The sequence below is a fragment of the Oryx dammah genome, unplaced genomic scaffold (genome assembly GCF_014754425.2).
Source record: "Oryx dammah isolate SB20612 unplaced genomic scaffold, SCBI_Odam_1.1 HiC_scaffold_3, whole genome shotgun sequence".
Lineage (NCBI taxonomy): Eukaryota > Metazoa > Chordata > Mammalia > Artiodactyla > Bovidae > Oryx > Oryx dammah.
In genome coordinates, this window is record NW_024070187.1 from 60,350,901 (window position 1) to 60,364,203 (window position 13,303).

Here is a 13,303-nt window from a genome sequence, read left to right on the forward strand (position 1 = left end):
ATGCATAGATAATTTCAAATATATACAGGCATTTTGAAGAAAAGCATACAGGGAAAAGGGGTAGAGAATAAACAGGCCTATTATAGCAACAGGGAGGAAGAAATTTTCCTCTACCCTTTGAGAAATAGAATATTTCCTGCCATACCAGTAAATAAAGGATATCACAGTGATCAGCGATTGCAATCAGTACTGATTGCAGTCACCATCAGTGGTGAGCTGGTGAGCCCTGAGGAATCTCAGGATTCCTCAGGACATATAGGACATTGTATGAACCTATAGGACACTGGCCCCAGATAGCTGAGGCACGTATCAAGGGCATGATTTCAGCGAGCACAGACTCTTGCATCTTCCCATACATAGACAGGTGCTAAATGAGGTATCTTGTATCCCTTTAATTAACAATAATCTTTTTCTTTTTAAAAAACAAGAACTCAGTTTTTAATTTCATCATTTCTTGCATTTGAAGTACTCCTCGATGACATCCTTGGCCCGAGATTCTTTGCCATAGTCCTTAACCACCAAACAACTGCAACCAACCACTTTACGGGGTTTTCCCTCTCCGTCAGTTTTACAGAGGCCCACCCATTCCCCTAGTTTCTTGTTGTCATCAGCCTTAATCAGGTTGATTTGATGCTCAGCACAAAGGGCCTCCACCAACTTGACATACTTAGGCTCATCACAGTTGGACGCAAGCATACATAGATGGGCTTGGCGCTTGTCTAAAGCTTTCACAGCTTCACGAATTCCACGCGCTAAGCCATTGTGGATGACGGCAGTCTTCAGCACCTCTTGCAGAGCAGTATTAATGTCTACTACACCTCCAGAAGCCATGCCTTCCTCGGCCATGGCAGTGGGTTACGGGTGGAGCCGAATCTTTAATGCACCCAAGCCTCCGCTTCCGCGTGGCTCCGAAGCAGCAGGGAAAGAGAGCAACAATAATCTTTTAATGTTCAAACTACCTGCCCTCTGTTGCAAAACTATATAACCTGATTCTCCCCTCACCTCCTCGGAGCAGTTCTCTCCAGGTTACTTGAGATGCTGCTTCCCTGGCTTGAAGTCCTAAAAATTCCTGCTGAATAAAACATAACTCTCAATATTTTTTAAGTCTACACCTTCTACGTTCTAAGTTGGTCTAAGAGTTAAACTTACATCAGATGGATTACAGGATAAAATCAAACAAAAGTTCAACAATATGTACACATAGGAGAGACCCAGGAAAAGTGAGTAACTCTCCAAAATGGCCAACTTGAATACCATCTTCAGTAAAGAAAAAAGAGGATGTTAGGGGTGGTAGTTTGGGACTTCCAAGGGGAGGAAGGCAACTAAAAGGAGACAGAACAGCTGACGTTTGGTAAACAAATGTTTGATGGGTCAGCAAACACAATGGGACAGAGGGGAATTTTAGAAGACTTTGCTAGGTTCCTCTGAGTCTATACATCTAGTTTGTACTATGGTTATCTATGGTGGTATCACTCTTGGCAGACATGTCCTCCACATTCTTTTAAGCAGGTTGGGAAAGGTCAAAGGTGATGAGTCTCTGACCTTAAAAGAAATCAGCCTAAACTAATACACATGCCAAAGAAACTCACTTTGGGGTGGAAAATCTTGCTCCCATACAATAGTTAGTGCGGTCAAGGTAAGTGTCGCTCATTTGAGCTAAGACCTGAGAGCATGTCAGATAAACATCACAGTTAATGCTTGGTGAATATTGTTGATCGCTTTCTCCCTGGGACCACACTGACTCCTATTTACTTGTCTGCACACCTGCTCTACCCAGATAAATCCTGAGCGTGTAAGTCTTATATTACAGACAGGAGTCCCAGGTTCAGAGGTTAGTAAAGCAAGTTCTGATTCTGTGGGTACTTGCCCTTGTGGTAATGGCTACACAGTGGTGTTGTGACATACTGTGGTACAGGTTCTGAGAGCACTGAGGACAAATTAGCCTAGTCTTGGCCTTATCCAGTAAGGCTCAGGAGAACGAGAGGCTCAGAAGGCCATTGTCCTTCCTTCCCACCTTCCATCCCGTTCCAATAGCATGGCCCAGGATCTGAGCCCAGAAAAAGGAGAGTAGGCAGAGCCCCCCAAAGCTGTCACTTCTGCCCAAGTTTTCATGGGCTGTTAAGAAGCAAATAATTCACGTGTAGACATCCAAGCAAAGTGCCACAGTAGAAGTGAGGAAGACAGTTTAGTTCAGTTGCTCAGTCATGTCCGACTCTTTGTGACCCCGTGGTCTGCAGCACGCCAGGTCTCCCTGTCCATCACCAACTCTTGGAGCTTACTCAAACTCATATCCATTGAGTCAGGACACAATTTAAGTGACTGAACCACCATAACCATGTTAGTCAGCAATGGTTTCACCTAAAAGTGTAGGCAAAATGTGGCTTCTTGGTTTAAAAGACTTATATAACTAAAAAACATGAGATAATTCAGTCTATTAATGATTTCAGTTCAGTTCAGCTGCTCAGAAGTGTCCAACTCTTTGAGACCCCATGGACTGCAGCATGCCAGAATTCCCTGTTCAACACCAACTCCTGGAGCTTGCTGAAACTCATGTCCATCAAGCTGATGATGCCATCCAACCGTCTCATCCTCTGTTGACCTCTTTCCTGCTGTCTTCAATCTTTCCCAGCAACAGGGTCTTTTCAAATGAGTCAGTTCTTCACATCAGGTGGCCAAAGTATTAGAGTTTCAGCTTCAGCATCAGTCCTTTCTAAGAATATTCAGGACTGATTTCCTTTAGGATTGAATGGTTTGATCTCCCTGCATTCCAAGGGACTCTCAAGAGTCTTCTCCAACACCACAGTTCAAAAGCATCAATTCTTCGGCGCTCAGCTTTCTTTATAGTCCAACTCTCACATCCATACATGACTATTGGAAAAACTATAGCTTTGACTAGACGGACCTTTGTTGGCAATGTAATGTCTCTGCTTTTTAATATGCTGTCTATGTTGGTCATAGTTTTTCCTCCAAGGAGTAAGCGTCTTTTAATTTCATGGCTGCAGTCACCATCTGCAGTGACTTTGGAGCTCCCCAAAATAAAGTCTATCACTGTTTCCATTGTTTCCCCATCTATTTGCCATGAAGTGATGGGACCAGATGACACGATCTCAGTTTTCTGAATGTTGAGTTTCAAGACAACTTTTTCACTCTCACTTTCATCAAGAGGCTCTCTAGCTATTCTTCGCTTTCTGCCATAAGCGTGGTGTCATCTGCATATCTTAGGTTATTCATATTTCTCCCGGCAATCTTGATTCCAGACATTCAAACAAAGCGCCACAGTAGAAGCGCGGAAGACAGGGAAGACGCCAAACTTCCTGCGCAGCCACGCCCTCCCCGGCTGGTCAGCGTCTGGCAAGGTCTCGCGATTGGTCCTGCACGCGCACGCCACTTCCGCTGTCTCCGCAGCTAGGTCTCTAAATGATATTACCATTTCCGGGTTTCCTGAAGCCGCCTAAGGCGGCGAAGGCGTCGGTGTACGGTAGTGTCCGGTCTATGGAGTCAGTTGGTGGCGGCGGCGGCGCGGAGGCAGCAGGCGGTGTCCGAGTGGGGGCTTTTGCCCCGCCAGGATGTTACCGGGCTTGGCCGCCGCCGCTGCGGCCCACAGATGTAGCTGGTCTTCCCTGTGCCGGCTCCGTCTGCGCTGCAGGGCGGCGGCCCGGGGCTCCAGCGACCGCCAGGGTGAGTGTCCCGCGCCGACCACTGACTCCGCGGAAGCCGGACTTGAAGACAAGGCCGGGCTCGGAGCCGGGTGCCTTGCCTCGGGCAGTACTCCGCCTTGCCCTTCCCCAACCAAAGAACCTTCCTTTTGGGCCTCCGTCTTCGCAGTTCAGGCTACCCACCCTGCGGTGGCCCCTACAGGCCTCCTTGATCTGGTGTCGCGTACAGTTCTAGCACGGATCCCGCGGGAACTTGGGGCAGTTCGCGGTCCCGGTGGCATCCATGAAACCGACTACTTCGTTTCAGATGAAACGTTACGTGAGCATCTTAGTGAATGGCGGTGACGGCCCGCCGCCTCCCCCAGTCAGTAGGAAATTGCTGACTCCCAAGTTCCAGGGTGTTTCAAGCTCACCGCCTTACCTTTATTGAGCACTTGTGACTCAGTAGATTTTCTTTCCGTGCTGCTTTTCTCATATGCCCAGCTTGTTTTATTAAATTTTCTGAGAGGAAGTTGGGAGTTGCTGCTTAACATTTACGAATAATTATTTAATACGAGACTCTGACAGTCCCGCAATTAATTGAATGAACTCAGTTCGGTTGAAAACTCTTTCTGGTGAAGAAATATTTACTGTTTTACTGTTTTTATAATTCTTTTCCAACAATCTTTTCTGACTCAAATTTAAATTGTCAGTTTACAAAATCTCATTGAACTTGCAAGTCTGAGTCAGGCTTACCTCCGTTTTTGCCATAGCAATACTCTCTTGCAGGCCGAGAGGAACAATGAGGGAGAGAGAGAATCAAATCCACCCCTAACCTAATCCCCCAGATTCTTACGGGTGAAAAGAGAATATAAAGAAACATTTTCCCAAAGTTTATGTTTGAAAAGTCTTGTGGCATGTTTGTGACTTTGCAATAAAAGTTGGAAGTTGTAGACATTCAAGTTTATAAGTAACATAAGCTTTAGAAGCTCTTTACTGTGTAATTATTTTGGAATATTTTTGGAATATGTTTTTGATTTGTAATAAATGTAAAAACTGGCTCTTAAAATTTCAGAAGGGTTCATTTTAACAGAACTGTTTTGGAGACTTTTTGGTAATGATAAAAACGTGTAACTGTGGCGTTTTCCTGTAATGGGAAATACACCCGATTCTCTTGTGAACAAGATGAATCATCTAGTTGTACCATACTCCAAAATCCTCAGCTAAGCTCTCTAGCATGACTGCTTCTATTGACCAAGTAGTTTCAGCGTTTTACACCTAAATTAGGTGGAGTGGCTCTTTGTTGTTTGGTCGCTAAGTCACGTCCTACTCTGCAACCCAGTGGACTGTAGCCGAAATTTAGTCTAAACTGACGTTCAGTGTTGGTAAAAGCAGGTGAAATAGTGTAATTTGTTAATTCATTATTCTCTGTTGAAATTTATGTGCTCTTCTCTCATCCCTCTGTAATAAGAATCGCCTGTCCTCACCAGTCACAGAGACTGCAAAGTTGTTTACAGTATTTATTACCAAAAAACTAAAATGTGTTCTCTTTTTTAAAATTTATTAATTAATTTGTTTTTTATTTTACTTTACAATTCTGTATTCATTCATCCACTCGTGGTGGATTCGTGTCAATGTATGGCAAAACCAATACAGAAAATGTGTTCTCATACTTAAAAATAGTAGATTGAAAAATAACCTTGTTGGTGAAAGTTTAGTTTCAGTAATACCTAAACAGTTTTTAAAAGGGCAACCATAATTGTTATAAAACTTCAAAAGGATTATTTAGAAAAAGTACTTATTAAGTTGGTTGCACATAAGAAAGAAATATTGGAAGAACTTTTGGGGAGAAATTTCTAAAAATAAACGTTTTTACTTTGTCAAGAAATAAAGTTTAGTTTGTTCTTCTAAAACCCCAGTGTAAATTTAAAAAGAGTAGTAGAGAAAGAATCTTAAGACAAACAACTGCTTCTTGCTGCTGCTGCTGCTAAGTTGCTTCAGTCGTGTCCAACTCTGTGCGACCCCATAGACGGCAGCCCACCAGGCTCCTCTGTCCCTGGGATTCTCCAGGCAAGAACACTGGAGTGAGTTGCCATTTCCGTTTCCATTGCGTGCATGCATGCGTGCTCAGGCGCTTCAGTCATGTCCGACTGTTCGCACCCCTGTGGACAGCAGCCCACTGGGCTTCTCTGTCCAAGGGATTCTCTAGGCAAGAATATGGGAGTGGGTTACCATTTCCTTCTCCAAACTGCTTCTTATGCATGCTCAAAGATGAGAAATGCTGGTGGGTCAAATTAACACTGTAAACATTTAAAGGCAACAAGGAAAACAATATTCGAGGGCAGTTCTGTCTGAAAGAAATATAATGTGTATCATGTATGTAATTTTGATTTGTCTGATAGTCGTATTTTAAAAAGTAAAAACATGAAATTAATTTTGTTAATATAGTTTATCCAGTATATTCAAAGTATTTCAATGTTATGATCAATATAAAAATTATTGAGATATTTTACTTTATCTTTTTGAACTGTTTCTGGAGTCCAGTGTGTATTTTACACTTACAGCACATGTTCAGACTGTCCGCATTTAAGGTACTCAGTGAACAGCGACTACTGGACAGTGCAGTTATAGAATTAGTATTCCTAATTTATAAAGAATTTTTACAAGCCAAAGTACATTCCAGCAGAAAAATGGGCAAAGGAGATGAATGCATTCATAAGGGCATTCGAGTGACCAATAAAACTGCAAAAATGTTCCATACTTACTAATAAGTATAGAAATATAAATCTAAAGGATTTACTACTAATTGTTTTCATATTAGCTAAGTTTTTCATAGTGATACTCCATATTGAGGGTGCAGGAAAGCAGAAACTCTTACTACTGACTGGGACGTATAGTTAGTTGGTCAGTGTTTTAGAGGTCAGTTATTCCTTATACTAAAAAGAACCTTAAAGGGTCTGTGCCTTCTCACCCAGCAGTTCTACTTAAAGGGATTTGCTTTCAAGAAATAACCAGATACATACTAAAGTGTGCACACAAGTTTATTATTAATAGTAATAAATAGGTAACACTTACAGTTATGAAGAGTATATTACAGTTATAAAAAGTATATGGTATAATAAATATACCCTATGGTATATTTATTAAGGGCTGGTGATAGATGCAGCTGTTAAAAAAATATAATTTAGAAGAATATTTAGTGACTTGGGAAAATGTTCTTGATGTAAATGTCTCACCTGTTTTTCATGTATTGGTACCTTACCTTGTTGACAAGGATTTGAGGTGGGGGGATACTCCCTTAAAGACTACAAATCAACAGATACAAGCTTTTACTGAAATCCAAGATTAATAAAAGTATAGTTTTTACGTGAAAAGATAGAAATTAACCTTTGTATTTTTAAATTTTGGTTTGTAACGTGCTGGTACACTATATGAAAAGTAGAGTGGGGATTGAATCCCTTAAATAACTAACAGGAACATTGACAGTTGTAAAAGACCATTTTGGCAGAGTGACAGCAGGATTCTGTGTAGGTCAGATTAGTGATAAGGTTGCCTGTGAAGTGAGGTTAGCCACAGTATGTGTTTCATGTATAGAGTTTTTGTGAGTGAGGATCATTCAGGAAGAGGTATCAGGCATTGTAGTTGCTGATTGTGTTGTCCTGAACAAGACAGACTTTCCACCATTTTTGGAAATGAGGAATGAGAAAATATACCTAAACACTGTAAAAGAAATAAGCTGAGTGGTAGTCTAGAAGCCTGCAGGGGCCATTTTATTAGTTATGCTGGCCTGGGACTCCAGCTTTTCTAAGGAGGTGGTGACTGAGCCAAGTCATGACAAATGAAAATGAGCAAGCCAGGTGAAGATCTGGGGCAAAGAGCAGTGCAGGCGAAGATCCGGGGGCAAAGAACAATCCAGGCAGAGCAAATAGAAACCCTGAAGACCAGACTTGTAGTATTCAGGAGCAGAAAGAAACATGCTGTGGCTGGAGTATGGTTGGAAGGGGAGGGATGTGTGAAGTGAGATTTGAGAGGTATCAAGGAGACCCTGGTTCGATTCCTGGGTCAGGAAGATCCGCTGGAGAAGGGATCGGCTACCTATTCCAATATTCTTGGGCGTCCCTGGTGGCTCAGCCGGTAAAGAATTCGCCTGCAATGCTGGAGATCTGGGTTCAATGCCTGGGTTGGGAAGATCCCCTGGAGAAGGGAAAGGCTACCCACTCCAGTATTCTGGCCTGGAGAAGTCCATGGACTATAATCCGTGGAGTCTCAAGAGTCGGATATGACTGAGCAGCTTTCACTTTCATAGCCTTTTGGGCTGTAGGTTTAAGGGGCCAGAAAAGGAAATGTTTTAAAAATATCATTCTGACTACTGTGTAGAGAATGGATTGGAAAGGGGAAAGTGTAAACAAGGAGATCAGAAGAGGGCTATTAGAGTTAGCCACACAAAGAAGATTGAAGTTGGGCCATAGAACTTAGCAGTGGAGATTAGTTCAGTTCAGTCGCTCAGTATGTCTGACTCTTTGCAACCCCATGGACTGCAGCATGCCAGACTTTCCTGTACATCACCAGCTCCTGGAGCTTGCTTAAACTCACGTTCATTGAATCAGTGATGCCATCCAACCATCTCATCCTCTGTCATCCCCTTCTCCTTCTGCCTTCAATCTTTCCCAGCATCAAGGTCTTTTCCAGTGAGTCAGTTCTTCACATCAGGTGGCCAAAGTATTGGATTTCGGCTTTAGCATCAGTCTTCCCAAAGAATATTCTGAGAACCCCATGAACAGTATGAAAAGGCAATGGAGATAGAGGGGTGCAGATGATTTTGAGGCATACTTTGGGATATAAATTATAGCGTGATAATACAGGTAGAGCATTTAGGACCGTGGCACTTGGTGAATGCTTAATATATTAAATATTCCCCCCTTTTCTAAGAAAATATTAAGAATTAAGGAAGTAGAGTTGTATGCCAAGATGCAGTGCAGAAAGTTGCATATTCTTTACATACTCCAAAAAAAAAAAAAAAAAAAAAAAGGATTCCTGGTTGTTTAGTCTGTTCTGGTGAAAAATCACATCAGCAGTAGTCCTGAAGGTTGAGCTGCCTGGTGTAAGTCACCAGACAGTTTTTTTGCTTGCCTGATGATTAGGCCTGAAAGGGATTTTCCTGCATTTTATTTTGCTTGCTGAAAGTATAAAAGTAAACTAGAGACCAGTCAGTGTGCTCCTATTAGCAGAAATAATGTTAGAAGTGATTTAACAATGGATATATTTTTAATTTAAAATTTTAGGCATTGGGGAAAATACAGAAAAGTTATTAAGATACAGAGTAAAAATTATGCATAATCCAGATATTTTACCAGTCACATTTAGTAGTTGAAATCAACCTGTATTTTGCTTGTTTTTAAAAATGCAACATCATGGTTCAGTTATACACACACACATATTATCAGATTCTTTTCCATTGTATGTTATTACAAGTTATTGAATATAGTTCCCTGTCGTATACGGTAGGTCCTTGTTTATCTATTTTATGTATAAAAAGTTAGTCGCTCAGGTCCGACTGTTTGTGACCCCATGGTCTGTAGCCTGCCAGGCTCCTCTGTCGTGGGAATCTTCATGCAGGAATACTGGAGTGGGTCGTCATTTCCAGGGGATCTTCCTGACCCAGGGATCGAACCTGGGGGAGTCTCCTGCTTTGCAGGCAGATTCTTTACTGTCTGACCCACCAGGTGTGTATGTTAATCCCAAAGTCCTAATTTACCTCCTTTCATAACTAGAGCTTCCCTTGTGGCTCAGCTTGTAAAGAATCCGCCTGCAGTGCAGGAGACCTGGGTTCGATCCCTAGGTTGGGAAGATCCCCTGGAGAAGGGAAAGGCTACCCACTCCAGTATTCTGGCCTGGAGAATTCCATAGACTGTATAGTTCATGGGGTCACAAAGAGTCGGACACAACTGAGTGACTTTCACTTTGGTAACTACAGGTTTGTTTTCTATATCTGTGAGTCTCTGTCTGCTTTGTAAAGAAGTTTATTTTCGTCTTTTTAGATTCCACACATAAGCAATATGATATTTGTCTTTCTCTGTTTGACTTAATTCACTCAGTTTGATAATGTCTAGGTCCATCTATCTGTAGTGGTCTCACATATAGAGACTGATCTCTGAAAGACTTAGGTACATGTTTATCTCTTGTCCTGAAACTAGCCTAAAGTAAAATATTTCAAACCGTTAAGAAATCTTTTTGTTTGTTTTTTTAGTTATTGTTATTGCAGAAGCAACATATATAGTAGATAGAATTGTCGGGTTGCCTGGCAGAAAGAGAGTCTTTTGTATTGTAGTCTGAAAAAGAAGGCCAAATTTCCTCCAAAAGTCAGAGTAAGTGGTAGGTGACAAACCAGATTGGAGAGGACAAGGGATGATCAGTAGTAATGTCATTAGGAGCTGCAGAGACAGTAACAGTAAAATAAAAGCAGAGAAAAGTGATTGTTGGGGTTAGACTGATAAGATACCTAGCTCTTCAGTCTTGATGAAAAAACAGCCCTTGTATATACAGTAATGAGAAGTTCCTTTTCCAACCTATAGAGTAGTGAGCACTGAACTAAAGACTAATCTATAGCTTAACATAGCTTATTTTAGAAGTCATCTTGAAGTGAGGGTATAAATGATGGGTAATATTTTTTTTTAACTATCTTTTTGCCTCCCAGAATTAATTAACAAATTCAGTAATTTATTCAACGAACAGTTGAGTTTCTACTGCTGTGTTTTAGGTATTCTGTGTATTTTATTGAGTCAAATGTTGTCCTGTATATTCTGCAGTTTCCTTGCAGTTTCAGTCTTGTATTATGCCAAATATGTACTTTGAAAGTTGCTGATATCTGAAACTCTTCTAAAGTTAAAATTTAATAACTTTTTGAAACAGTGAGCAAGGAAGCTAACAAGGTTACTAAGGTAGTATCACAGGGACACAGGAGTTGGGAATTCCCTGGTGGTCCAGAGGCTAGGATTATTCACTTTCACTATTGAGAGTGAGACTCTGATCCCTGATGATACTAAGATCCCCATGCCTTGGAGCAGCTAAGCTGGTGAGCTCTGGAGCCCATGTGCCCAACTAGAGAGACCATGTATGGCAGTGAAAGATCCTGTGTGATGCAACTAAAGCCCGACACAGCCAAATAAATAAATATTTTTTAAAAACCCAGTTATGGTTCAGTTCAGTCGCTCAGTCATGTCCAACTCTGTGACCCCATGAATCGCAGCACGCCAGGCCTCCCTGTCCATCACCAACTCCCAGAGTTTATCCAAACTCATGTCCATTTAGTCGGTGATGCCATCCAACCATCTCATCCTCTGTCGACCCCTTCTCCACCTGCCTTCAGTCTTCCCACCATCGGGGTCTTTTCAAATGAGTCAGCTATTCACATCAGGTGGCCAAAGTATTGGAGTTTCAGCTTTAGCACCAGTCCTTCCAATGAACACCTAGGACCGATCTCCTTTAGGATGGACTGGTTGGCTTCTCCAACACCACAGTTCAAAAGCATCAATTCTTCAGCACTTAGCTTTCTTTATAGCCCAACTCTCACATCCATACATGACCACTGGAAAAACCATAGCCTTGACTAGATGGACCTTTGTTGGCAAAGTAATGTCTCTACTTTTTAATATGCTGTCTAGGTTGGTCATAACTTTCCTTCAAAGGAGTAAGTGTCTTTTAATTTCATGGCTGCAGTCACCATCTGCAGTGATTTTGGAGCCTAGAAAAATAGCTGCTGTTTCCACTGTTTCCCCATCTGTTTTCCATGAAGTGATGGGACCAGATACCATGATCTTAGTTTTCTGAATGTTGAGCATTAAACCAACTTTTTTACTCTCCTCTTTCACTTTCATCAAGAGGCTCTTTAGCTATTCTTCGCTTTCTGCCTTAAGTGTGATGTCATCTGCATATCTGAGGTTATTGTTATTTCTCCCTGCAGTCTTGATTCTAGCTTGTGCTTCATCCAGCCCAGCGTTTCTCATGATGTACTCTGCATATAAGTTAAATAAGCATGGTGACAATATACAGCCTTGACGTACTCCTTTTCCTATTTGGAACTAGTCTGTTCCATGTCAAGTTCTAACTGTTGTTTCCTGACCTGCATACAGATTTTTCAAGAGGTAGCTCAGGTGGTCTGATATTCCCATCTCTTTCAGAATTTTCCACAGTTATTGTGATCCACGTAGTCAAAGGCTTTGGCATAGTCAATAAAGCAGAAATAGATGTTTTTCTGGAACTCTCTTGCTTTTTCCATGATCCAGTGGATGTTGGCAATTTGATCTCTGGTTCCTCTGCCTTTTCTAAAACCAGGTTGAACATCTGGAAGTTCATTGTTCACATATTGCTGAAGCCTGGCTTGGAGAATTTTGAGCATTACTTTACTAGCTTGTGAGATGAATGCAATTGTGCGGTAGTTTGAGCATTCTTATTGCCAACTCAGACTTAAATTGAAGAAAGTAGGGAGAATCACTAGACCATTCAGGTATGACCTAAATCAAATCCCTTACAATTAAACAGTGGAAGTGAGAAATAGATTTAAGGGAGTAGATCTAATAGAGTGCCTGATGAACTATGGACAGAGGTTTGTGACATTGTACAGGAGACAGGGATCAAGACCATCCCCCCAAAAAATGCAAAAAGGTAAAATGGTTGTCTGAGGAGGTCTTACAAATAGCTGTGAAAAGAAGAGAAGCAAAGGAGAAAAGGAAAGATAGACCCATTTGAATGCAGAGTTCCAAAGAATAGCAAGGAAAGATAAGAAAGCCTTCCTCAGTGATCAGTGCAAAGAAATGGAGGAAAACAATAGAATGGGAAAGATTAGAGATGTCTTCAAGAAAATTAGAGATAGATACCAAGGGAACACTTCATGGAAAGATGGGCTCAATAAAGGATAGAAATGGTATGGACCTAAGAGAAGCAGAAGATGTTAAGAAGAGGTGGCAGGAATACACAGAAGAACTGTACAGAAAAGATCTTCATGACCCAGATAATCACCATGGTGTGATCACTCACCTAGAGCCAGACATCCTGGAATGTGAGGTCAAGTGGGCGTTAGGAAGCATCACTATGAACAAAACTAGTGGAGGTGATGGAATTCCAGTTGAGCTATTTCAAATCCTAAATGATGATGCTGTCAAAGTGCTGCACTCAATATGTCAGCAAATTTGGAAAACTCAGCAGTGGCCACAGGACTAGAAAAGGTCAGTTTTCATTCTAATCCCAAAGAAAGGCAATGCCAAAGAATGCTCACACTACCACACAATTGCACTCAGTTATGGTATGTGGACTGAATTAGGATCTGTTCATAGATATATAAAAATTATAACACTGGAAATTGAGAAAATTGAGATTATTGGAAATTGAGGCTATTTTCATGATATCAAGCTTTTTTTTTCTTTACTTGCACTGGTGGTATACCTATGTTTTAAAAAGTTCTTATCTTTTAGAATGCATACTGAAAGTTTTATGAATGAAATTATTTTATGTCTGAGATTTGCATCAAATTAATATGTCAATGACATATTGGTGAGGTAGAGATACAACAAAGTTGTCCATGAGTTGATAATTGTTGAAGCTAGGTAATAAGTACATGTATGTTTATAGTACTGTTTTTTTCTACCTTTGTATATATTTAAAAATTTCTATAA

The 13,303-nt window shown here is 41.2% G+C and overlaps 2 protein-coding genes across 2 annotated transcripts in view; one reads left to right on the forward strand and one right to left on the reverse strand.

Annotated features, from left to right (window-relative positions):
- Positions 1-420: 420 nt before the first annotated feature.
- LOC120862071 (40S ribosomal protein S12-like) lies at positions 421-910 on the reverse strand. Its single transcript, XM_040238118.1, has one exon. It carries the CDS (start codon positions 844-846, stop codon positions 448-450), a length of 399 nt encoding a protein of 132 aa, XP_040094052.1. The 5' UTR covers positions 847-910; the 3' UTR covers positions 421-447.
- Positions 911-3,419: 2,509 nt separating this feature from the next.
- Positions 3,420-13,303, forward strand: part of SLC30A9 (solute carrier family 30 member 9) — a 79,947-nt gene continuing 70,063 nt past the window's right edge. The window contains exon 1 of the mRNA XM_040238110.1: positions 3,420-3,678. Within this exon, the coding sequence (XP_040094044.1) occupies positions 3,567-3,678 (112 nt within the window). The 5' untranslated portion in view covers positions 3,420-3,566. The remainder of the gene's footprint in view (positions 3,679-13,303) is intronic.

What these genes read in the sequence shown, in the direction of transcription:
- LOC120862071 (XM_040238118.1), bottom strand. Translation starts at nt 846, where the DNA reads ATGGCCGAGGAAGGCATGGCTTCTGGAGGTGTAGTAGACATTAATACT.